The sequence below is a fragment of the Andrena cerasifolii genome, chromosome 13, assembly GCF_050908995.1.
Source record: "Andrena cerasifolii isolate SP2316 chromosome 13, iyAndCera1_principal, whole genome shotgun sequence".
In the NCBI taxonomy this organism is placed as follows: domain Eukaryota; kingdom Metazoa; phylum Arthropoda; class Insecta; order Hymenoptera; family Andrenidae; genus Andrena; species Andrena cerasifolii.
Genome location: NC_135130.1, coordinates 4,284,272 through 4,307,713, shown reverse-complemented (window position 1 = coordinate 4,307,713; position 23,442 = coordinate 4,284,272). Strand labels below are relative to the sequence as shown.

Genomic DNA, 23,442 nt, shown 5'->3' with positions numbered 1-23,442 from the left:
TGTACTTAAGTTGTACAGGACGCACTCGTTATAAGCTCGTTTCTACCATGCATTGTACGCCCGGCGACTATCCCCACCATATCGTAGAATCCTCCGGACGAGAGTGGGAGAACCCGAGTAAGAGCGAGAGGGAACGAAAGAGTCGACACGAGGTTCCCGTCGACGGCAACGTTCCCACTCGCTAGCGCTTGGGATTTCTCACTCGCGCCATTGGCCGCGCGGAATAGTGTCCACAACGCGCTGTACGCTCGCCGCCAGCCCCGTGCGCCGAGCTTATAACGAGTGCGTACTGTATTCGGTTTGACTCAACGAAACTTCTGTCCACGATTCGGATTAATTCTAATTCAGTTTGGTTTGAAAGCAGTGGCTTCAATTACAAATGTCAGATCTTTGTTAGCCAGGGAAAGTCTCGAAAATAATTATTATTGTTGGAACTGAATTAAATGGAGTCTGATTGTAATGGTTTCCAACGAGAATTGAGTTGAATTTGCAATGGGAAAGTATGGTTTTCAATTATTACTAATTTTGGCTCCACTGAGTTTTATTAGCTGAATTATACAGATTGTATCTGATTTAACTCGAACAATCGTTAGCAACTGAATCTAAGTACTTGGTTAAAATTCGATGCCATGAAATTCAGTTTCGTTATCAAAGCACCCAGTATTACAGAACAAATGAACAACATTCAGCTCAATGGCAAACAGAGGTCTCACTTCCACGTAATAAACGATTGTTTCAAGCCACTGCATGGCAACTCAGAGAACTCTCTTTTTCGAAAAAAAAAATTGAACAGAAACGATCCTTCAAACTTCATCAAACCATCGTCCAGGTGGATTCACGTGGAGTGTCAGGTTTGCATTGACATAAATCCGCATTTCCCAACTAGTATTCAGCTGAATTCGAATTAGGAGACAGCGACTGGTCTCAGAAAACCGTGATGCAAAGCAGAATTCCCATGGCGTGTTCGTGCAGGTGCGCAACGGACGGGTGTACAAGTGTCAGGGGTACAACTACCGCGGTACAAACTAGTGTAGTGAGATACGAAGGTCCTAGTGATTATTACATTCGCGAGGAGGAGACGTTCGAATGAGAGGAAGGTGTTCCACAGTATAGTAAAGTCTATTTTTACACGAGCAGAGAAAGAGAGACAGAGAGAAGTGGAAAGAGTAGCAAGTGTTTAGAGAGAACTATTGCACTATACCGATTCACGATACTCGATCGATTAACTAGCCTAAGGGCAGCATCCAATCTGGACTTCACGGATGAGGCTCTCGAAAGTCCTCGAGTCACCTCGAGCGAGCGAACAAAGCTTCGAATCCTTTCAAATGTCGTTTGAAATTAGCCTCTGAGAGTCTTGAACAATTCTGAAAGCATCAACTTTTCTTTGAAAATGGATGAATCGAATGTGCTGGATGTCTTCAATGTAACAGTCTTATGAAACACCGATAATATCTGCGTAAGAAGAATCCGAATGTCACGTTAGGATTTTTTTTTAACGAGGCACAGAACGCTTTAGCGATAATTTGGTTTAATACATTTCTCGCTTGTAAGAATTGAAATTCTGATTAAATTGAAAAGTCGTGTATTTTACTGTATATCAATATTTCCAGCGGTTCAAATCGGCCCAATTTGGGGGCGTGAAACATTTATTGAGATTAAGTAACAAAACATTCATTGTAAAATACTAACTGAGTATAAAATTACGCTTCCAGGCTGTTATCGAATCTCCTGAAATACTTGACTTTTGGAGGCAACTCAACTGTGTTATCTGTTTAAATTCGTGGCTCCATCTACAATTTTGTCTTCTTTTATACAGGCAAGTAGAAACAAATAAATTTTATTTGCGAATCAGATTTGCGCCATTATGAAAGCAGAGTTTCAAATAATATTCCTAATGTCGGTTGTTTGATGGTGCAATGGCAGCCCAAACTAAGTCCCCAATGAGTCACATAGACGTCTGACATTTTCTTTGAGCACTCAACTGAGCTGACAAGTGGAAAATAATTGCTCCATGAAGCTCAGCAAATGACAGCTCATACAAGTCAGTACAATTCCTCGATATAAGCTTCTGAAATCCCCCAAGAATAATAATCTCCCGCAATTCAAAACTACAAAGACTATCCTTAGGATCCCAGAGACCTTCGAACTCCCAAAGACTTCGAAACCTTCAAGATCTCCAAGCCTTCCAAGATTTCAAAGTTCCCAAATTCACCACACATTCAAATTAAAACCTCCAAACACTTCAAAGACTTAGAAGACATTAAAAACTCCCAAGCTCTTCAAGTTCTTCAAACCGTTCAGACTTTCTTCACACGCTTGTAGCATTGATCTCATACGACACTCGAATCGACTCGATTTTTCCTACGACTCGATTACTTAAAAGTTAGTAACACGTCGGAAATATTCGAACGAAGCAATCGTCGATCGACAGGGTACACTCTCGGCGAGTAATATACTTCCGTTGATCGAGAGACAAGCAGGGTGCGCGAACCCGATACGATGAAGAGACGGCGGCGAAACGGAAAAGGGAAAAAGGGAATCTGCGACTCCGTGCAAGGGAGGGGCTGGTGAAAAGTCAGTGGAGGGTAACTTGTTCGTGTCAACCCTTTCTCCTCCCTAACCGTACTTCCTCCCCTATCGGTGGAATGTTTCTCTGAGTCGTCGAGTTCGGTCATGGTGGCCACGGTCATCGATCATCCGCGTGAACATATTTTACAATCGATACGATACGATGTATGTATATACATGTACATATATATAATAATTATAATAATATATATATATATATTCTTTTCTCTTCATATCTCGTTAAAAGAAACTCCTGCACCCGCGATCTCCATCCTTCGTGTCGCGACACGAGGGTGTGTATAAACTATGTACAAAACAACGACAGAATAGAATCAACGCGCGAAAAACTAGACGTAATGGGGGCGGACACCCCCCCTGTTCTTCCTCTCGATTCGCGGGGAACCAACATTCGTGGCGACGATAACACGATACAATGGTAATTACGACGACGAAAGTAAACTTGTTGCAATCACGACTGAGCGATCGATGGGATTGATCTACGGCGGTAGATAAGTGACGTGGCGCGAGCCCTTGTCGCGTGCCTTTCGGTTTCTCGTACGATTAAGAGGACTGTTTGGTCCGATGGGAACAGCAGTGTCACCTTAGAATAAAAGAAGAAACCGCTACAGAAAGAGAGGAAGAAATGAACGCGTGTATATGTAGCGCTACGTATATTATCGTATGTAATAATAATCAGTGTTCTTTGGTAACACAGTGATGCGTCTAGAGACCACAAATACGGTTTCAACGTATTGTCCGATCGTGACAAGATGGTCCCGTTAAATATGCACAGCTTGGGTCGAGAATCGTGCGTGTGTCGAGGTGCCATTTTAAAAGAAAGGTTTTTGAGAAAACGACTTTCAGGGGTAGTTGAATATGTCTGCGGAAGATTGTCAGTGGAAATCTTAATATTTTTACTTATGTCTTATTATTAATAGAAGGCATCTTCCAAATGATATGACATTAATGAAGAAGTGGTGTAGAACATTAAAAGTAAAAATTGAATAAAAAGGAATTTTCCAAAAGTTGTCGAACCTATCACTTATTCAAAAGAGCAGTGTTGGTTTATAGTATAATCAACTTCGAATCCAACGTCTTCAAACTATGTCAAAATCCTAAATCAAACACTGTCGAATTTTTATACAGCTTCAATAGATTTTGCTATAGATTAGCATAAAGTAAATATAGAATAATAGATCTTTCAAAATTCCAAACCTTAGATTTGTTTTCGTTGTTTTAAATACTTTCAACGAAGTCCAAATGTCTGATTTTTTAAGAGTTCAGACAATTTTTTTAAAATGCTACTAAAACACCACATCAAATTTCCAATTGGAACAAAAGTGTTGCGTTTCTAATTTCCAGAAAGAGAAGATAAAACGCTCCCACAAACCACAAGTAACTAATCATAAACATTTAATTTTCGCGACCAAATCTAAAGGGGTTATAAAAAAATGGCAACTCCGCAGCGCCCCCAAACTTACTCCCAATAAATACCTCACTTATACCCTCCTCCAACTATCTCTCAACATGCCTCAACAACTTCAAATTAAAATCCGAACAATGAAAAAAATCTAACGAAAACAGTCCAAGCTCTATCAAATCCAGGGCCTAGCGGCCATATTGGTCCTCCACCACTCCACCGAACTCCAACTACCCTTAAAGTCCACCCACCGTTTGCCATCAATTCACCTAACAGGACCCATCTTCCACCTACCTGTTCCTCAACGTACACCTCGGTTCACGTTTATCGACCCAAGCTGCGCAATTCAAGTACTATGCTCTCAGCCCAGCCATCGTGGCTCGGCCAGTGTACGCACGATTAATTATATGTCGATCAGCTCGCCGTTTCCTCGCTGGCCTGCCGCCAGATGAGGAAGAAAATCCATCTTGTCCCGCGACCTATTTATACACACATGTCCACGCGCAAAACTTGCGCGTACGGCATGCCCCTATGTACACATGTAACAGCGGCGTTCCTCTCCGTCCCGTTTCCAGGACGCCCTCGTATCCCCACAACCCCTCGCTTCATGCCCCGTTTCACGATCAGCTATGTACATAATCGCGCTTTCAGCCGAGAAAACAGCGACGGTGACATGTAAATGCTCGCAATAGCAAGCACCACCAGGGGGGAACGGCCGCTCGGAACGTGCCCGTGATCGCCGCGATCGGGAGCACTCGCAGGACCCTCCAGAAGATTACTTCCCAGTAACGATCGATACACCCCTCTTCGTTCAAGCTCCTCGTCACAGGCACTCTCACAGTCACACCACACGCACGCGTCCTTGTTAAGCTTAAGCTTATCGGTAGTTAAGTAAATATCTGTAAATCCTCTTTATGTACACCCTGTTTCGAATAGTTTCCTTAAGCCTAGCCCTAAGAATCCTGGTACTCCATGAAAGATTCGCCTATCCCGGGTGACGCTTCGGCATTTCCCACTGCCCCCCAGACGATCCTCCAGAAGGGGGTTGCAGCCTGAGGGGAAAGAAGCTCGCGAGGCTCGGTCTCGTCGAAGAACTTCGGTGTCCCGTGTCATTCGCGGGGTAAGTCTCCCAGCGTCCACCAGTTCCCCTGGATCGGCGTGGTCTCGGGGCTGCGCTTCCCGATGGAGGATAATCGGAACTCGTTACCAACCGCCGGTAGTGTCGGCGTCGTGGAGGGTAAGCGAGCATCGTTCTCATGCTGGCGTTGCAGTCTCCGGGCTCAAGGAGCGGGTAGCCGTCGTACATCCGCGTTCCACGGCGTTCCGTCGTCGTCCTGGAGAGGCTTACGAGCCGAGCTGCTGGCCACTCGCTAGGTAAACGTAGCTCTATGGCTGCTGGAGCAGCAGCTGCTCGAGCTCGTCGGCGGACCTCAGTAGGAACGCCGCGGACTCTCGATACCCGGTGATCAGTTGCCTGACGGCGGTCATTTCCGTAGCGTTCAACTTGTGGCTGAGAAGAGGCTTCGTGTTCTTCATGCTCAGGTCGGTCGGTCCTGGAAAAGCGAGCAGAGTTAGACTGGTCGCTTTTTACGGGCATGGTGTTTTAGTGTTTCAAGCGCTAGTCGTTAAGCTGTCGACGCGTTCACTGGGAGCTTGAGTGGAGGTGGCTGGTGTGGTGGGTTCTGGAGCTACTTTGAGGAACTGATTGCGTTGGGGTGAGGATGAATCACCTTCAAATGGGAAACATTCATAATTCGATGAATTAATTGATTTATGTGTGATGAGGATTATTTGAATGAAATCTACCTCAAATGAAGGTATTTTATTTGAATGATATCTACCTCAAATGAAGGTATTTTATTTGAATGAAATCTACCTCAAATGAAGGTATTTTATTTGAATGAAATCTACCTCAAATGAAGGTATTTTATTTGAATGAAATCTACCTCAAATGAAGGTATTTTATTAGATGGCGGGTGTTGTAGTGCTGGTGAATTGTGCAGAAAGGTGGCATGTAAGAGAGTGAAATAGGTTGGGAGTATTGTATGGTGGAGGACATATTAAAAAACAATGCTGGTTTTGCACTTGGTAGATTTAAGTACTTCACTGATTTAAGCAAAGGAAGTTCTATACTGTAAATTACTGCAAAACCTTTATATGTACTTGGTCTGTAATACTTGTACCTTTTACAAGATTTTTTGAACTTGTAACAATAATAAATTTCGATAATTTGGTTGAAATTTGCAAATTGTATAGTAAATTGAAATATTTAAATGAAAGTTTAAAAATGATATCATTGCGTCAGCTTAGGGAATTCCCTCACTCCATACGACATACATATTAAGTTTCCTTAAACATCCTTTCAATCATTACATTACTCGCTTTTAAGAACAAGGAATCACCAAACACCACGTGACTAAACGAAGAAGTAAGGGAACTCCTGTCTTACTACTACCACACCTTGCGACTTATTATGAACCAAAATTGAAGTATAGTTGCCGTGAGCAAAACTAATAACACTGGGCAAACTGAAACAATAAGAAGTATTCTTACTCCAAAAATTTTCTCACTTTCCTGTTGCCCAGTCCCTTTAGTCTTTCTCGCGGCGCCCAGAATGCAACAAAAGCGAACTTAGGATACCAAGACTACGTGCTATGAGCAAAACTGATGAAACTGAGAAACTCCATCAGTTATCCCACTTCTCGGTTACCCAATTTCTTCAGTTTCCCCCATAGCATCCAGACTACAGCAAAAGCGAACTTAGAATGACACCGACAAGTAATATTACTTTGTGTACCGTTGCTCAGTAGTCCCGACGTGAAGCTCTGCGTCGGGTAGAGGCCCGCGGACAGGGTTGGCGGCACTGTCGTCGGCCCTGCACGTTGGAACGCCTGGCTGAAGTTCGGTCTGTACATCGCCGTGGGTGCACCGCCGCTGGCAACACCGTTTACGGCCGACGAGCTGACTATCGTCGCCTGGCTAAAAAACGCGGGCGAGATTCGTGTTAACGATAACGCACCAGCATTGATAGGCTCCGCCTGGTTCCGCCTCCACCTCTCTTCAGTTTCGCTCCGTGACCTTTGACCATCTACGCGCCGCTTTATCAGCGTCTCCTTCATCGTGGCCACTCTGAATCGGTGAATGGGAGATCACGGAGCGAGAATGAATACGCGGGGGCACTGATCACCGAGGGGAAACTAACTTTTCTTACGACTCAACATCGATTCGACGTAAGCAAAGGCTCGCGGAGAGATGGTTTCGAGTTTTGAGCCGGCGGGAACAGGGGACGTTTGAGATTCCGATTTTTCGTTTGGGTGGCAAAACGGTGGCTAAACTTTGAGTTTAAAATGATTGTATAATTAGGATAAATAGGTTTCCTGCAAGTGAATATAGTCAGTTGAAAATACTTGAATTCTGGGAGGAATTAATGAACTTCTCGCGAAAACTTAATAATCACACTCCTGCAGGGGGAATATATTTCTAAATCGTGTGCTGCATTTGCCACCGTCGAAACGAGTTAATTTTTAATCATATAATATATATTCAAACGATCGAGTTAACTCGTTAAAAGATGTTTAGTTAAGTTTCCGCAGTTATGTACCTATATTAAAATGGCAGAAATTGGATACACTTTCTAATCCAATATTTTATCAAAATTCCAATTGTTCTTGAAAATAAATTTTAAATCTGAGTTAACCAAAGTTTTCGCTATTTCATATTCGAATAAAAATACTTATTTTTATGGTATGGCCATTAGCGGGGTCATTTACCTCTAATAGTTGCTCAAGGAGCTTTAACGTCTATCATTAGTAACACCTTGAGTGGCGTTGATTGAGATTTGCATCTTGTGCATGCTCCTGGCGTGTTTTCACGTCACTATTCTGTGAAAAACATCGAAAATATTTTCCGCTAGGCCTGGAATGTTTACTTTGACACCAAACCAAGCAAGGACTTCGCTTTCTATGCTTTGCACAAAACTTTTCCGGCAGATGCGATCGCCCAGAAATGCTTGCCCAACTTGAAGGGCCATTTTCCAAAAACCTTCCGCCACTCAAAGTGTTAAATAAATTATTATTAAACTTGACTATACATTAAGGAAGAAAGAACTATTAAGGTCTATCTTAACTCATCATACTAACCTCATGAGGCCCTTGTTGTCAGTTGGTGTGAGCAGCTTCGACGCTGGTGCAAGTGACAGGGGTGTAGAAGAGAGGGTGCCGCTTGGCAAGTTCGCCAAGCTGGTTAATGGCGCCAGAGACGTTAGGGATGCTGGCGGTGTGTCCTCTCTCTTCCCCGGAAGTGATTTCACCGGTGTACTCGAGAAATGCTCCAAACTTGACCGGACGTCCGTTTGCTGGAACCAACACACAACCCTAAGTTCCTCTCCAGGTTAAATTAGCGGTGAAAAATTGCCGAGTGCCATTTTGATGGTCAGGTAAGTTAGGGGAGCTGAACAGTTTGACCTCTCAATTCCTCCACTTAAAGACGAATTAATGACCAAATTGTTGGTGGTTTTGAAGCTTCTTCTGATATTAAAACTCATGGCTGAAGAGTGTAGACTATTCGATCACTGGTGGTGGGTGAAATACACACACTTTGTGTTTTTTATTAACAGTTTATTATAAAATCCTTGGCAAAGAATAAATGTCACTGTTGTTACGGCAATCAGGAATAGCTGTATTGTTATTGTTGCGTCAGTAAGTGCGTTGTAAAGGGGGCTGGAGCTTTTTGTGTTTATTGCTGACATAATGGCGGGAATTTTGAAATTTGTTTGCCACTGACATTCTGAGAATAATGGTAATGTTCCAATACTAAACAAATAACGCGTCCCACGTGTGCCTGCACCAACCAACAATAAACAAACGGACTACCCATTATCAGAAGTATTTCCTCAGTAACTGAGATTAGCTTAAACACATAAATTATTAAACATAAGTAACACAGAACGCAAGTAGACCCATAATCCCATTAATCCAGAGCCGCCCAAATACCATGGACCCATAATTCTCACATCTTCCCAACAGCAAATACATAATTCAGCAAAACGAGAGTGTTTTGCCAGCAAATCGATTGCAGCTGAATCGACGCGGGTCTGAACCGGGGCACGACTTTTGGATCGCTCGGTAAATGGACCATAATCGTTACATTTCGTTGCCTCCGCTGATTGGCTCGCCACCCTCCGCCCCCTGCGCCCGAGCACGCGAGAAACCATTATCTCACGCTTCACATTTTTAAGCATTCTGACCCAATTTCCGGTAGTAGCGAACAGGAATCGGTTTAACGCGGTTCTCGTCGGAAGCTGGCCGAAAGCTCGACGAGAGTAATCGCGGCGCCCGAAAGAGGAGAAGGGACAAGCACGTGGCCCACGGCCGTACCTGCTGAATCTGCGCGCGATCGTACACCTGCTTGTGGACCACCCTTAGGTTCTTTTTCCTCATGTTTAACCCCGGATGGCCAGCCCCTGTTGCCGTCACTGTACCATACTATTTAACTCCCCCAAGATCCCTCGCACCCGGCACAGCAATGCTGACACTCGTCCTTGAAGATCGCGATGTTTCACGGAGTCGCGGAGCTCAAGTCACCAACGCCCACACCATCGGAGTAGAGTCGTCCGCAGAACTCACGGAGCACAGACACCACAAACACCACGTGTCACCAGTCAGGAGATCTAGACGATCCACCGTCGGATCGAGCGATCACGGAGCGCCGAACGGCCCCGCGGCCATCGTTGGGCCCCCCAGCAGCCCAGGGGACACCTGGCGCGCGCACGGACCCGCGGCGCGTCGAAAAAAACCGGCGGCAAAAAGGGGCCAGGAAGGAGAGAGAGAGGGAGGAGAGGGACCGTGAAGGCGGCCAGATGTGGCGGGTAGAGACGTCGAGGCGTGAGTAAGCTCTCTCGCGGCCAGGGAAATTAATTCGAGGAAAGAGAGCGAGCGGAGCTGGCGCGAAAGAAAGGGGGAGGAACGAAATCGTGAAAGAAAGACGGCCACCGGCTAGGGGGGGAGCGGTGTTGGGGGCTCGCCGCGTCCGGGGGCAGCCGGGGGAGCAGCGAAAAAGAGACGAAGGAGGCCGTGCAGCGTGCACGGAGGAATGAAATCGTCAAGAGAGAGGAGAACGGATGTAGGGAGGTGTTTTTATGAAAGGCGAGCAGTGTGCGTTGACGTCAATTATATAGGTGGCCACGGCAGATAGCCGCGTGTCCGTGCACGAGCCCCGCGGTCTTCTCCTTAATGGGTTAGGTTTAGGTCGCCGACGGGGTTATCGGTCTCTCCTTCCCTCCCTGTCCCGCTGCCTTAGCTCCTCCTCGGCCAGGGATTTTCAAAGTAGATAAGTAGAAACCGAGTTCTAGCTTCTTGGCTCTTTGGGGCAGAGGGAGGGGGCGTGTGGAGGGAGTGGGAGTGGGTGGTGCGCGATGCTCGAGAGGACAGAGGGAGGATTAGGTGTGCCGAACGGCACGGCGCGTTCCATAGCCACCGACGACTCCGCGACGCCTACGCTTGGACCTCGAGGATCACTCTGAAAAGCTGCGTCCGCTCGTGACCAGGGTGAACGAACTGTGGGAGGGTGGATGTGCGTACGGAGAACGATTATGCGTGCACGCCGGTGACTTCTGTGACTTCTGTCGTCCGCAATCTCCAGCCATCATCGTCGGGGACGCGGCAGAAGCCTCTCTGCTGGCTGGCCGCGGAGGCTCTTCGTCTTCGAAGAGGGAGGACAGTGAAGTCGAACGCTGGGTGATACTAGTTCCTCGGGACGTAATGGTCCAACGTTTATGTAATTTTCTCCATCAGAGGGCGGAGCGCGATAGCCGCGGACCTTTTCGAACGACGCCACGGAGCGGTCGCGGATCACTGATACGAAAATACTGAAGCTGGAGCCGAGCTGTACGTTGACCACCTTCGTGGGATGACGCTCCTCCTATCGTTCCGAGATAAGGTAGCAGGAAGTAGGGTGGCTGTTTTGCAAGAAACGAAGTCCGCGGCATGTTTTTTCCTCCGTGCAAAAGTCCGAGGAGATTGATAAGCTGCGACGGACAGATTCGGATAGAACGTAGTAATAGCTAGCTCTCGTTTGCCTTGGGCGCTGGGTGGGAGCATGTCTGGGAGCTTCACGAAGGCAGCTTTGTTTGGTCAATTGCTTTGGGAATTTAGAGATTTCGGTATGCATTAAGAATTCCGTTGCGTTGCAGTTGGTAGTTTCCAGATAGATGCGCATATCAAAGTGCCACCGGAATTAGTCATTGCAAATCAATGAAATATACATACTCGCCCACAGCTTTTACATAGGGAACAGATCAATAAAATGCAACTAATACATCAATTAACTAACTTAATACCATGAATACACCCAAAGAACTTTTTATAAGAGACTGTCAGTGATCCCGTCGACGATATAAACCCGATGTTTGTGAAAATCAGACTGGTACCGCGGAAACTCCATCGATTTCAGGGAGCATGTACCAGCAGCACGTGATCCACGGGTTTCCACGGGAACCGCGAGTGGGTGTGCATCGCTGACCCTCATACCTCCGGTGGGAAACACTTGGAGGATGCTGTTTGGGATTGGAAATGGGATTCGAGTGAAATTTTAAAGAGATCCGATACGTCGCGAGCGAGGATCGGACGGCTCGAGGCCTGTTGACGACTCCTGCCGTGGAATGTGTATTTCGATTTTTCCATCGGTGCCACACGCGCGGAACGTGGTCAGCCCCGCGTCTGTGCCTGTGTGCGTTCGCGCCATTGCATCAGAGTGGGAGAGGTGCGCGACCCCGCGGGTTATCAGTGGCCTCTCGGTATACCTATATCAATCCTAGCTTCGTTTCACGTATCGCGCTTTGAAGCGGTGCGCAGGAGCCGCTCGGATTTCTACGCGTGATAATTTCATAGCCACTTTTATGAAGAGCTTTATCTCGTCCACGATGTTGCGCCACGAGCTCGATCGGGATCCTCTCGTGGACCGTTCTGTTGCTTCTGGATCAGAGCACACTCTTCTCCGATGTTTCTTATTTGGTTTTCATTTTATTTCTATTTAGCGCGCACGGGTGAGGTCCGTTTGGATAGAGATAGAGAGGCATGTAAGGTACGAATAGAAAAGAATGTGGTAGGAGGAAGATGCAAAGAGCATGCAAAGTACCTGTATGTACATGCGAAGAGGCGGAAGAAAGGAAGGCAACAGTCAACTACAGAGAATTTGTGAAATATTCAGGAGTTTTCAACAGAGCTATTTTAAACATTAGTTTTAATGTGTATATGTATATAAAGATTTTAAGTAAAACGATTTTATTTAAGTTAATAATGCACTAAAAAGTAAAATATAATTATTTTCTTGTAGATACTACAATTTCGATGGTGATATGTGACTTTAAATGTAATCGTGGGGCGCCCATGAATTAATTAAATATCGCAATTAAGATATTTTGTTTCATTAAGGCGAATTTATGTTTGTGTTTCGCAACTAATTTTTTTATGAATTTTCTACTCAAATATCCCTTAATAAATAATGAGCACTGCAATTAGGAATATCTCAACATTCGCATATTTATGTTTGACAAATTATAATTGTTTTTATCAAGTTTCAAGTTGATTGGATTTGTGGAAATGGGTAAGAATTGTAGGGGATGCAATCGCCCACATCTTTTTATAAATTCCGTGCCGAAGAGAAAGAATATTTAGCAGCTCTGATAAACAAGTCTTCATACACGGGTTCCCTTTGTTTCATGAAATATTACGAAGCCTGACAACAATATAACAATGAAACTGAGAAAAAATGTGTCATCATCAAGACACTGTGATTCAACACATAATAAACATTTATCTTACTGTACTCTTAATGTCGAACGATTTTTTCAAACTCCATTCTCCAATTTTGTTAATATCAATTTTAAAATCAGGAAATTTTATTATTTAATGAATGTGCTATCGTTAAGAAACACATTATTCAAATATTCAATATACTTAATAAGTACAGTGGCTCGCATTAATATTCGGACACTTTTTAAAATCGCATAACTTTTTTAGAATTGGTCCAAACAACTTGAGTTTTTTTGAGAAGTTAGAAGGATTAGTTTGCTAACTGACGCGTTTTGTCGTTTTGAAAAAAAAATGTATTTGGTTGGAATAGCGAAAAGAATAGTAAAGGTCGATTTTTTAACTTTTTTTTGTGAGCTTGTAATGAAAATTCAAAAAAAAAATCGTTTGTAGATTGCAGTAAGTTGTATACGTGCCTAAAATTTCATCAAAATCGGTTAACGTTGCTCCGAGCTACAAACGTTTAAAGATCGCAGAATAAGGTCGAGAATCGGTGATTTCGGGAATTTTCGCGATTTGTTTGGACCAATTCTAAAAAAGTTATGCGATTTTAAAAAGTGTCCGAATATTAATGCGAGCCACTGTATTTACTTCTCGAAGTGTTAAGAGACACCTTTGTTAACTTGTCAACTTTGACTTTGAAACTGAAAAATATGTGAAGGTATGTATTGTTTTAAGGTTTAGTCAACTATGACACAGAATTGTGAACTTTTGTGTTGTTCATTGTTAAAGTCACACGCACAAATGGCAGATCTAAATAATTTCAGATTACTGCATTACTCAGTATTTTGGAGTGTTTCCCCAGCCTAATATACATGCACTTATAATATTAATTTCAGGTAAACGCTTGTCAGTGATCATTAGTATCTTCCATTTGTATTTCTGTAAAACGAATTTTATGAAGTAGCTACTGATTCTCTACACTGATTTGAGGAGGCAATATTTCCTTCTCGAATCTAAATGCTTGTCAAAATTCGATACTGCTAAAAATTGACGGAGAAGTAGGAATTACGATTTACTTGACATTCTTAAGTGTCACATCAACCATACAACTAAAATATATGTTGTTATAAAATTAGCCACGATAATTCTAGAAAAAATGGTTTCTGTTCTCACCTACCCCTCCTTTTCTTACTTCCAAAATCCCCATTTAAAACCAGAACTAGAGCTCCAAAATTCTCTCCCCAAAAGCAATAAACATTACTTTCGTTCACCTTCGAAGTCACCAAAATCTCCCACAAAAATATAAACGAAGAAGTAACTAAACTTAATTAAATACAGAATCAACTTAAAAAACGTACAAAATCAAATCAGCGTTATACCTTTAGAGTCTGCAACAATGTTCAAAACAACCATTCATCCTCCCCCTCAAACTTCACCTTCTCACCTGCTCACTCTGAATCCCCGATTTAACTCGAACCCCCAAACTTGTCACTCACCCCCCTACAAGCTTAAACACAGCCCCTCCAAACAGAAATCGTAAATTCACTGAAACCACTCTACTGGGACCATCCACGAGCCACTGATCTAAGGTGCCCGAAGATCCAAGCTGGATCCGCGTGGACGAGGGCGATCTCGTGCTTTACTCATTCTAATTTTACTCACCGTTGCGGCCGGAAGAGTTGGCATCGGCTGTGAGACAGGCTCCAGACCGATTCTCATGCGTTTCGCGTTGTCGCTCTCATTTTCGCAGGCGGTTGCCAAAATCTGCTCAGCCTGCACGGAGGTCAAGTGTGCTGGAGTGGGCCTCGCCTGAAATGAAATGGCCACGGTCACGTGATCGTCGCATACCAAAAGCTCGAGCTTGACTCAAACCCCGGGAATTCCCGGGACATCGCGATAGGAGAAAACTTTCATGGGGATTTAAAGCACATAGAATGGAGCAAAAATCCTTTGCCATCGATAATAATTTCTGAGTCTTTTTTAAATAACTTTTCTCGGTGCAACGGGAGTGCCCGAGGTTCGAGTCACCGATTTCACTGAAATTGTGCAATGCTTGAGGTGTACTACTAAAAATTTCGTGAAATATATAGGGTGATCTTTGTCACAAGGAAACTTTGCTTGCGGGATTAATCAGCTTTCGAGCGCGAATAAATCACAATAATTGAAATTTCCCAGGCACTTTTTCTTCTTTAAAAACAAGGCCATCTTGATTTGGACGTGAACACAGCACTGCCCATCTGATGTCACCAATTCCACCATGATACTGATGATACCTTTCTTGGAATACTGCCAGTCTAAAGATCGTTATCATTAGGCTCTTGCGAACCGAAACTAAAGACATTTGCAAGGCAGTTCCTTTTAACACAGGAGAAACTTAATAACGACACGAATCCAAAAACGTCAGCCCAAGCAGCTTTGGATAAAGATCGTTAACAGTACCATTGCTTCACATCATCCCAGTCACACTCGCGATTCTTTTGTGCCAAAATAAGTGACAAAGCTGCGTTGTGTAATTTAAAAAAATTGCTTCAAACAATTAAAAAAAAAATCAATAAGTACACTCATTACAAAGCAATCAGACGAAAACAGAGGATGAAATAGAAATCAGCTCACCGCGTCCCAGGGCGCCCCCTCCCTTCCCCGCTTGTTCCTCCGACAGCTCTTCAGGTACGTCCTGATCCTCTTCCTGGCCCTCTCCGCGAACTCTGGGAACTGCCTGGTGCAGCTGTCGATGATTGCCTGTATCTTCTCCTTGGGCTGCTTCGAGATGGGCACTATACGGTCCAGGTTCTCGTCGACGAATAGCCTGACGAACATCTGTAAGAGGACACGCGGACAGATCGCCGCGGAATGAATTAAACGAGCCCGTACACTTCTAGCCGCCGCTGGAATTAAGAATATCGCGATGGTAGGGGCGCACCGGGGGCCTCTGTTAAACTAATTGTAATTAATAAAGGAGCTGCTACGGCTCACGGCCATCTGCGGACCCTGGCTGGAGTTCAGGTTCCGTAAAAGGGCGGCAGGACGGGTGGGGGGCGGTACGGGCGGGAGGATAAGCGGCACAGAGGAAGGGCGCCGCGACGCTGCTTTCATAAAACTTTACGATAATTGGGGCTTTTTCGGGCGAAAGTCCGATGCCAGCCGGCTCAACTTTCATTGGATCGCTGCTGCTTGCCTTTTTCCCCTAGCCCCTGGCTTCCTTCCTGTTGCGAACGCGCGAACAAGTTCGTATCTTTTTACACGGTTAGCCCTGGTAATGGTAGCCGCAATAAACTCGCCATTTCCGGTTTAATGCGACCCCCGCGGAAGGAAATGGTAAGAGCGGCGACGGGTTACCGTTTCAGGTGTTGCGCGCTCCTAGGGACTTTTGCCGGGCGTGTAATTGGATGGGAGTGATTGAGGCCGGGGAGGCTGCCGCTGTTAGCTCTGAACTGGAGGATAAGATTTTTGCTAGCAACGGTCGTGAGTGCTAGTGCTGCCGCACGCGGGTGGCGATGATAATTGGGGTACTGGTGTTTACTGATTTTGGAGGTTAGGTTGACAAGGTGAAGGATTGATTGCGGCGAAGGATCGAGGTGTGTGGAATTGCAGGGTTGTGAATCCTTTTTAGCAGTAAAGCTCTCCGATATGGAGAATTTAGTAAATGGGGCCGGAAATGGGAAATACTGATTCCTCCTACACTGAACTCCGTTGTAGAATAAAATTACGAGGTGTACTAAAAGCACTATGTACCTTCTTTCATCATAGAAGCTCGAGACAAATATGTTCTGCGTTTATTACTTGCAGATTTTCTACGACAATATTAAGTAATTTTTGTTTAAAAAACGAAACCCATTATTTGGCTATCTTCCATGAAACAGGAAATAGAATGCAATAGACTTTCCTAAGAACCGTACAAGTGTTTGCACAAAATGGGTGACAATGTGCAGTTTCTAATGCAGCTTCGAGATGATTGTGGGTCTGTATGAGAGTGAGTCCTTAACACGTTCACTGCGGCAGAAAAACGTGACTCTTCGGGCCGTACTGTTTAATGTATCAGTGAGATGGGGGCGTATCCAGAACATCTGTCACTCAGCAAACTAACGCGCCTAGCGCGTTCTACGCATGGGAGCCTGTTTAGCCTCACCCACCAGACGCATGAGCGGTAGTGAACGTGTTAAAGATGCTCTATTGCACGGTGAAACTGCATTTTAAGCTAGTCTATAGACTATGGAGAATATCCACAGGAAGAATGTATAATAAGTTTTTAAAGAGTTTTATTGTTAGTTAGTAATAGTTGACTTCAAATAAAACCACCCTGATTCAAGTCCAGGTAACCCTTCTGCAGAATTTGCAAAGTTACACGGATCATGTATACTATTATCATATATTTACAAGAAACGGGCATACAAACATAAAACTCAGTTCATTTAATTATTATGGTTTATATTTTAAGAACTTGTAGAACTAATATTTAACCCTTCGTGGTCACAACTTCTTATAATCGCAAATTGGTCACAGGGGGTTCACTGCACCCCATCTTTTAACTTTTCAGTGATAACTGTACATTCGTAATACTTATAGAATCGTGGTCTAATAATCCTTTTCTAGAAATGTAATTTTTTAAATTATCAAGTTTGTAGTTGAAAATGGGCGATTTTCCATGGTTGTGGGAAAAAACGAGTTTTTAATTTTTAAAAAATTTTTTTGCGATAAATCTCGTAAGGGCGCGACATTTTAACTTGAAAATTGCTCTTGGGGTGCGATACACCCCGTGTGACCACGAAGGGTTAAGAATGTATATAATTAGAGTTCCATAATAAAGCAAAATTAAAAAGAAATTATTATTATCTACTATTATTATTTATTATTGATGGTTATTAGTTATTTAAAAATATGAAGGTGTTTCAGTTCAAGTAATAGGTGCATTAGTAAAGGAAGAATGATGATTTGTGCCTCGATTTCAGGTCAAAACATCCCTACTTCCGTACAAGGTTTAAATACAGAGACCACAAACGTATCCTTTATGATATTCAGAAAGAAAGCAAAGAACAAGTTCTACTGCTTCCTACTCTGCGCACCGTTATCCTTCCCTTCCAATTCCTGTCTACCCCAAAAGATCGACGAGGGGTGTGAAATAAAATAGGCACTCACGTTGAAAGCCTTTAAGCGCTCTGGGTCGTGGTGTCTGGGGTCCAACCTCTCGTCAGCGTCCTCGTCGTCGTCATCCTCGTCCTCTTTGTTACCACTGCTACTAGTTTCGTCATGAGCACTGCCAGTCCCTTCACCACCTGGTGGACTGGACTCACGATCGCGATCCGATCGCGAAGGCGTCGCGGACGACGCCGGGGGCGGTGTCTTCTTCAGTCCCATGGCATAGGAGGCCCACAAGGACGCCATGTCCTCGCCACCCACTCCAGCCACGCCGCTCAAATTGGGAACAGTTCCAGCTGGCATGTCCACTAGGTCTGAGGAGCCGTTCCGTGAGTCTGGAAAATTCAACACAATCGCGGATGTTAGCGGGCACGTGGTTCGAAGAGATTTTGAAGGCGGATAGCTAACGCTCTTTCGCTTTTAGAGAGTTTGAAGATAAGTTAAGGGTAGGCTTAGGCATTGATCGTTATTTAATTATTTAGGCATTTGTAAGCTTTGGGTTAGGTCTGGGTGGACACCTGGCGATGGCTAGAGACTCGAAGTCACGTAGCTATTTAGTGCAAGGTAATTGTTTTGGGTGGGAAATTTTGTAAGGATGAGAAATAGAGACTTTGCTTTTAAAGGATTTTGGTACAGACTGGGGGATGTGAAAGTGAAGTAAGAGGTTGACTCCTTTTAAAATCTGCTTTGCTTTTTAGTAGTTGAATCTAACAGGCATGCATATGATTATAATTGGGATAACTGTGCAATGATTGTAGTAGCGCAGAAGAGATGCAACGTGTGGATTTATTTTCGACGACTTAAACGCATTTGGTTTGGATTTGGGTGTTGACTAACAATAAGTAGACATACAAGCATCCAACAGAGCTTCAAAATTAATTTAATCGAAAAAGTCTCGTGGGGAAAAATTGTGTTTATAGAGTGAACTTATTTTGGTAAAGGAAACTTGTACAAATAGACATGTAATGACTTTGAACTCTCCTATTTTATCAAAAACTAGCAGAATGATGTCTCGTACCATCGTGAAAGATACATTTTTCTCCATGAATGCTTCAAATAAAATTTATTTACTTTTAAAGGGCCTATCTTAAATATTAAGACCCAAACACAAACCTAATAACAATTCCACGAATTTTATTATTTATTAAATTTCCATATGCACATTTTTATTTTTCAGCATCTACTGCTTAGGTACGTGTGTTTAAAGAAAACTACCATCACAAGACGACAATATTAATTTCTTTTATAAATACAAATTAATCCTCCCTTCACTATGTTTACCAAAGTAAAGTATTTGACTTTCTATCAGTTACACCTTTATAAAAACGGTGAGGAATACATTTCAGATATCTGAATGCACGAATCACTGAAATGTTTAAAGTGAAATGGCATCTAACAATTTCCCTGGCGCTCGTGAATTATACAGAATCGTGAAAACGAGACGTCCCATTTTGCATTTGCATGGAAGCAACAATCGCCTCGCGTAACTCGACATTAAACCGTGAACTTTTTATCGTCGCATCTAGAACGGCGTCTGTCAACTTGTTGCGCCTCGCAGCCAAGACAATTCAAATAACTTCTGCCAGCCTTCCGCGGAACTTGCTCGCGTCTCTCGATCCGCGAATCTCCTTGAAAAGCTGCCTGAATGGATCAATGAAACGGCGTGCGTTGGTGACGATACAATTGTGAAAACGGTGCAACATTTCGGAAGATCATCGATGTAGCAAATTGTGAGTTTGATAGAGTGATGATAATTTTCGCAAAAGTTTGCTAAAAAATCTGACGAAGTTGGTATATGTCAATTTTTGTGTCAGTCCTAAAGATAATTTATACCATAAATACACAAAGTTCTTGCATCTCGGTTGGGGAAATAACCTTATCTCTAATTGATTCCTAACTGATACTAGGTCAGCCAGAGTAAAATATATGCACTGCCGTTCATAGGTATTAAGCCACTTAATCTTTGTAGAATAATTGTGAAAAACGTTAAAAACTTATTTACATGAAAGGTCTTCAGAACTCCAATAGAGTTCCAATAGAGTTTCAATAGAGTTCAAATAGAGTTCAAATAGAGTTCAAATAGAGTTCAAATAGAGTTCAAATAGAGTCCAAATAGAGTTCAAATAGAGTTCAAATAGAGTTCCAATAGAGTTCAAATAGAGTTCAAATAGAGTTCAAATAGAGTTCAAATAGAGTTCCAATAGAGTTCAAATAGAGTTCCAATAGAGTTCAAATAGAGTTCTTCAGAACTCGAATAGAGTTCCAATAGAGTTCTGCGGCACTCCAATAGAGTCCTTCAGAACTCTAATAGAGTTCTAATAGAGTTCCAACAGAGTTCCAATAGAGTACGTCAGAACTTCAATAGAGTTCCAATAGAGTTCTTCAGAACATCATTAGAGTTCCAATAGAGTTCTGCGGCACTCCAATAGAGTCCCTCAGAACTCTAATAGAGTTCTAATAGAGTTCCAATAGAGTTCTAATAGAGTTCCAATAGAGTACGTCAGAACTCCAATAGAGTCCCAATACAGTTCTTCAGAACATCAATAGAGTTCCAATAGAGTATGTCAGAACTCCAATAGAGTTCTAATAGATTTCTTCAAAACTCCAATAGAGTTCGAATAGAGTTCTTCAGGACTCTAACAAATTTTCCTTTATTTGGTATTTTAAATTAAAAGCAGTGAATAGTATACAATCTGAACCAAACATCACATGTCGTGAACATACAGCAGGTGTTTTAATATACTTATAAACAGCAGTGTATGCATGTATTTATACCCTTTAAGTATAATTACTCGAAACTACTTTTTTCAAGTTTGACAAATACCCGTTTCCCTAATATAGATCTCCTTCGCGCACCAATCAAATGCAAACGTCCTTTAAGTATTCAAACACAGTTGGAAGTGTCAATAATAACTACGGCCCCTGGTACTTCAGTCTCTCAGTGCTGTTCCCCTTTTATCCATGCGTAAGATGATCTAATTTAAGAAACTCAAAGGTCTCCTCGATACCAAGGACGATCGCATCTAGACTCCGGAGAGATCAGTGGGGTGGTTCACCTTAATTCCTGGCCACAAAGCGGACGACTCTTTTTCTTCCCACGGTTGGGTCAGGAAATGCTCGCCAGTGGGTTACACCAAGGAGCAACGAGCACGTGGGTGGTATTTATGCCGCGAATATAATGGCGATGAACGCGAGCCACTTTCAGATTGCGTGACGACGTTGATTAGGGATGATCGAAGAAGTAGTATTTCGTAAGCAGCTGGCTATGCTACTATCTGAGCGCAGACGCGCTGTCGGCGTCAGGGTTATCCTGACTTACGCTACAGATATAACAGAGTAACCATTTTCGAGCTGCTACCGTGTCCGACGTGCGCGATATAGATTACTTAACAGATCCAAATGTACCTTTCGTGTCGTGGAAACATAACATTCATCCGCCCCAGCACACTGTATTTCACCGAATAAATGACTTTATTTACTCAAAAGTGCGCTTCCCTTCTTTCAATAACAATTTCGTAATATTTCACGCGTATGCGGGAGCTGCGACAGTAGTAAACATATATGCACACGCCTGGAATTACTGTATGGATTACAGTCGAGCTACCACTCCAACTGAAGTACCGTTTCGTGTTTACGTACGAGCGCATGTATCGAGTGTCTGTAAAACGAGAACATTTGCAGCCGATTTTCTCGCAAAATTTTGAGCAATGCCCCGCATGCTTTTATTATGCTATTATACATGCTGTGTAACAGCTATCTGCGAAATGCGAAGGAAATCAGTGACCCGAACTTCGCGCACTCTCCTTGCTAGGAATGTTGCCCCTTCCGCGGTGCGAAAAGGACGACCCATTTCCAAAAGCGGTGGCAGGTCTACGTGGGCCCCTTCTACCAGGTGCAAGAAACAGGCACGTTGCTTCGTCGTCACGATCCTAGGAAAGAATGCACGGCAGAGGTGCTTTCACGAGGATCTCGACGAGGACAGGTACGGGTCTGACTGGCAAGAGGCTACACGTGAACCTACGAAGTGTTGCTGATCGTGGGTAGGGAGTGCCGCAGGGGAACCGTACAGAGGCCTACCTCACGGACTTTTCCCTCCACGGAGCCGCGATTCAACGAGTCGAGGCTCTCTGCTTGCGAGGATTTCACGAGTTACCTTGCCATTCTCATCGGTATTCCTTCGTCCGATATGATTCCACAGGTAGGACCACTGCCTTACTGGAAAGGGACATAGATAACGCTGCACCCGGACTACATGAAAGAGGAACATGTGATAAGAGGAACCAGGACCTACCGGGGAGTTGCACGAAGTGGTATGCACCAACAGACTACTATAAGAGACCTAATAGTATTGAAATTGACGTACCTAGCTCTAACTAAAGCCAATCCACTCGATACAAGTCCTTTTAGGTACTACGCCTTAGAAGTATTACTACAGTAATAGATAACCGTATAAGAGAAGGTTTCAACTTAAAAAAAAGACAGACCAAGCCTAATAATTAATAATAATATTCATTACACTTTCGGTGTCCAATAATACTTCAATCACCCCACGCCAAGTTTGCATAGAGGGAACTGTAAGGAGCCTGCGCTGATCTCGAGGTTTTGGCCTCTGCGGTCAATAGGGAATGAAGGATCTGCAGGAAAATCCTCGCCACGGTGGAGTAGAAAGCCAGGCGCCGTCTACCCTGCGTCCACAATTCTAATTCTGCGTTCAACGATCGCACGCATGCTTCCAGGAAGATTCCGGTAGAACCAGTAACTGAACGCGCGAGTAGACGACCCAGGAAACTGGACCCTCGTCCAGGAGGCGGCCCAGCACCTCCTTCTCTCTTCCTCCCTGGTCCCAGCGGCTTCGAGGTTGCTGCACCTCGGTTCTTGCGCCTGTACACTCGGCTCAAACAATTCGTGGCCACGAGGAACGGCGCGAGGGCCCGGCGGCCCCCACTCTTGTCCCTGGTCAGGGAAAGGATTTCGTTTGGGGCGCGCTCGGCGGTGTAGGATGGACTTTTTAATTCTCCACTAAACAGAGGCTCTGCTAAATCAATTCAGATACTTCGTTCTGATAAGAACCTAGTGTCTCTATTGGAAATAGAATAGTGTGCGGAAAGGAAGCCTGATAGAGGATAAGGATTGCAGAGGCTGGGTACTAGAGGCTTCAAGATGAAGCTTGAATTAGCAAAGTGCTCCTCTTCCCTTTTTACAGATCCCTGTACGTTATCGTATCACATGTGTCCCCTTGCCCCCTAGTTAATCGCCTAATAAATATGTTTTATTATTAGATGGCCCGGCTGACGCGCACGTTTGAGTGGAATGTACACACGCACATGCAGCAACCACGAGAGGGCACGGGGTACGGTACTCCGCGGCGACGAGGGTTCCTGGCCTCTGGCGAGCGGACGCCGGCGTTGCAAAAGCAACTGAGGGGGGCGAGGGGGGCGCGCGCGAACCCGGCTAGGTTGGCTAGAAAGCCGGTTACCAAACCCAATCCCGCCAGCACCGTTCCTGAACACCGCTGCCTGGCCTGAACCTGAAATCAGTCGCCGCCATCCCACCCGGCAGTTAGTCCTCCTC

At 44.1% G+C, this 23,442-nt stretch overlaps 1 protein-coding gene across 6 annotated transcripts in view; it reads right to left on the bottom strand.

Annotated features, from left to right (window-relative positions):
* Positions 1-3,224: 3,224 nt before the first annotated feature.
* LOC143375981 (nucleolar protein 4-like) overlaps positions 3,225-23,442 on the bottom strand; it is a 139,485-nt gene continuing 119,267 nt past the window's right edge. For 4 of the 6 annotated variants that reach the window (XM_076825743.1, XM_076825740.1, XM_076825745.1 and 1 more), the window contains 6 exons: positions 17,872-18,206; positions 15,352-15,555; positions 14,401-14,547; positions 8,128-8,342; positions 6,777-6,967; positions 3,225-5,541 (listed from right to left, as the gene is read on the bottom strand). In XM_076825743.1, the coding sequence (XP_076681858.1) occupies positions 5,375-5,541; positions 6,777-6,967; positions 8,128-8,342; positions 14,401-14,547; positions 15,352-15,555; positions 17,872-18,206 (1,259 nt within the window). In that variant the 3' untranslated portion in view covers positions 3,225-5,374. The remainder of the gene's footprint in view (positions 5,542-6,776; positions 6,968-8,127; positions 8,343-14,400; positions 14,548-15,351; positions 15,556-17,871; positions 18,207-23,442) is intronic. The other 2 variants (XR_013087008.1, XM_076825741.1) reach the window with 2 other exon arrangements.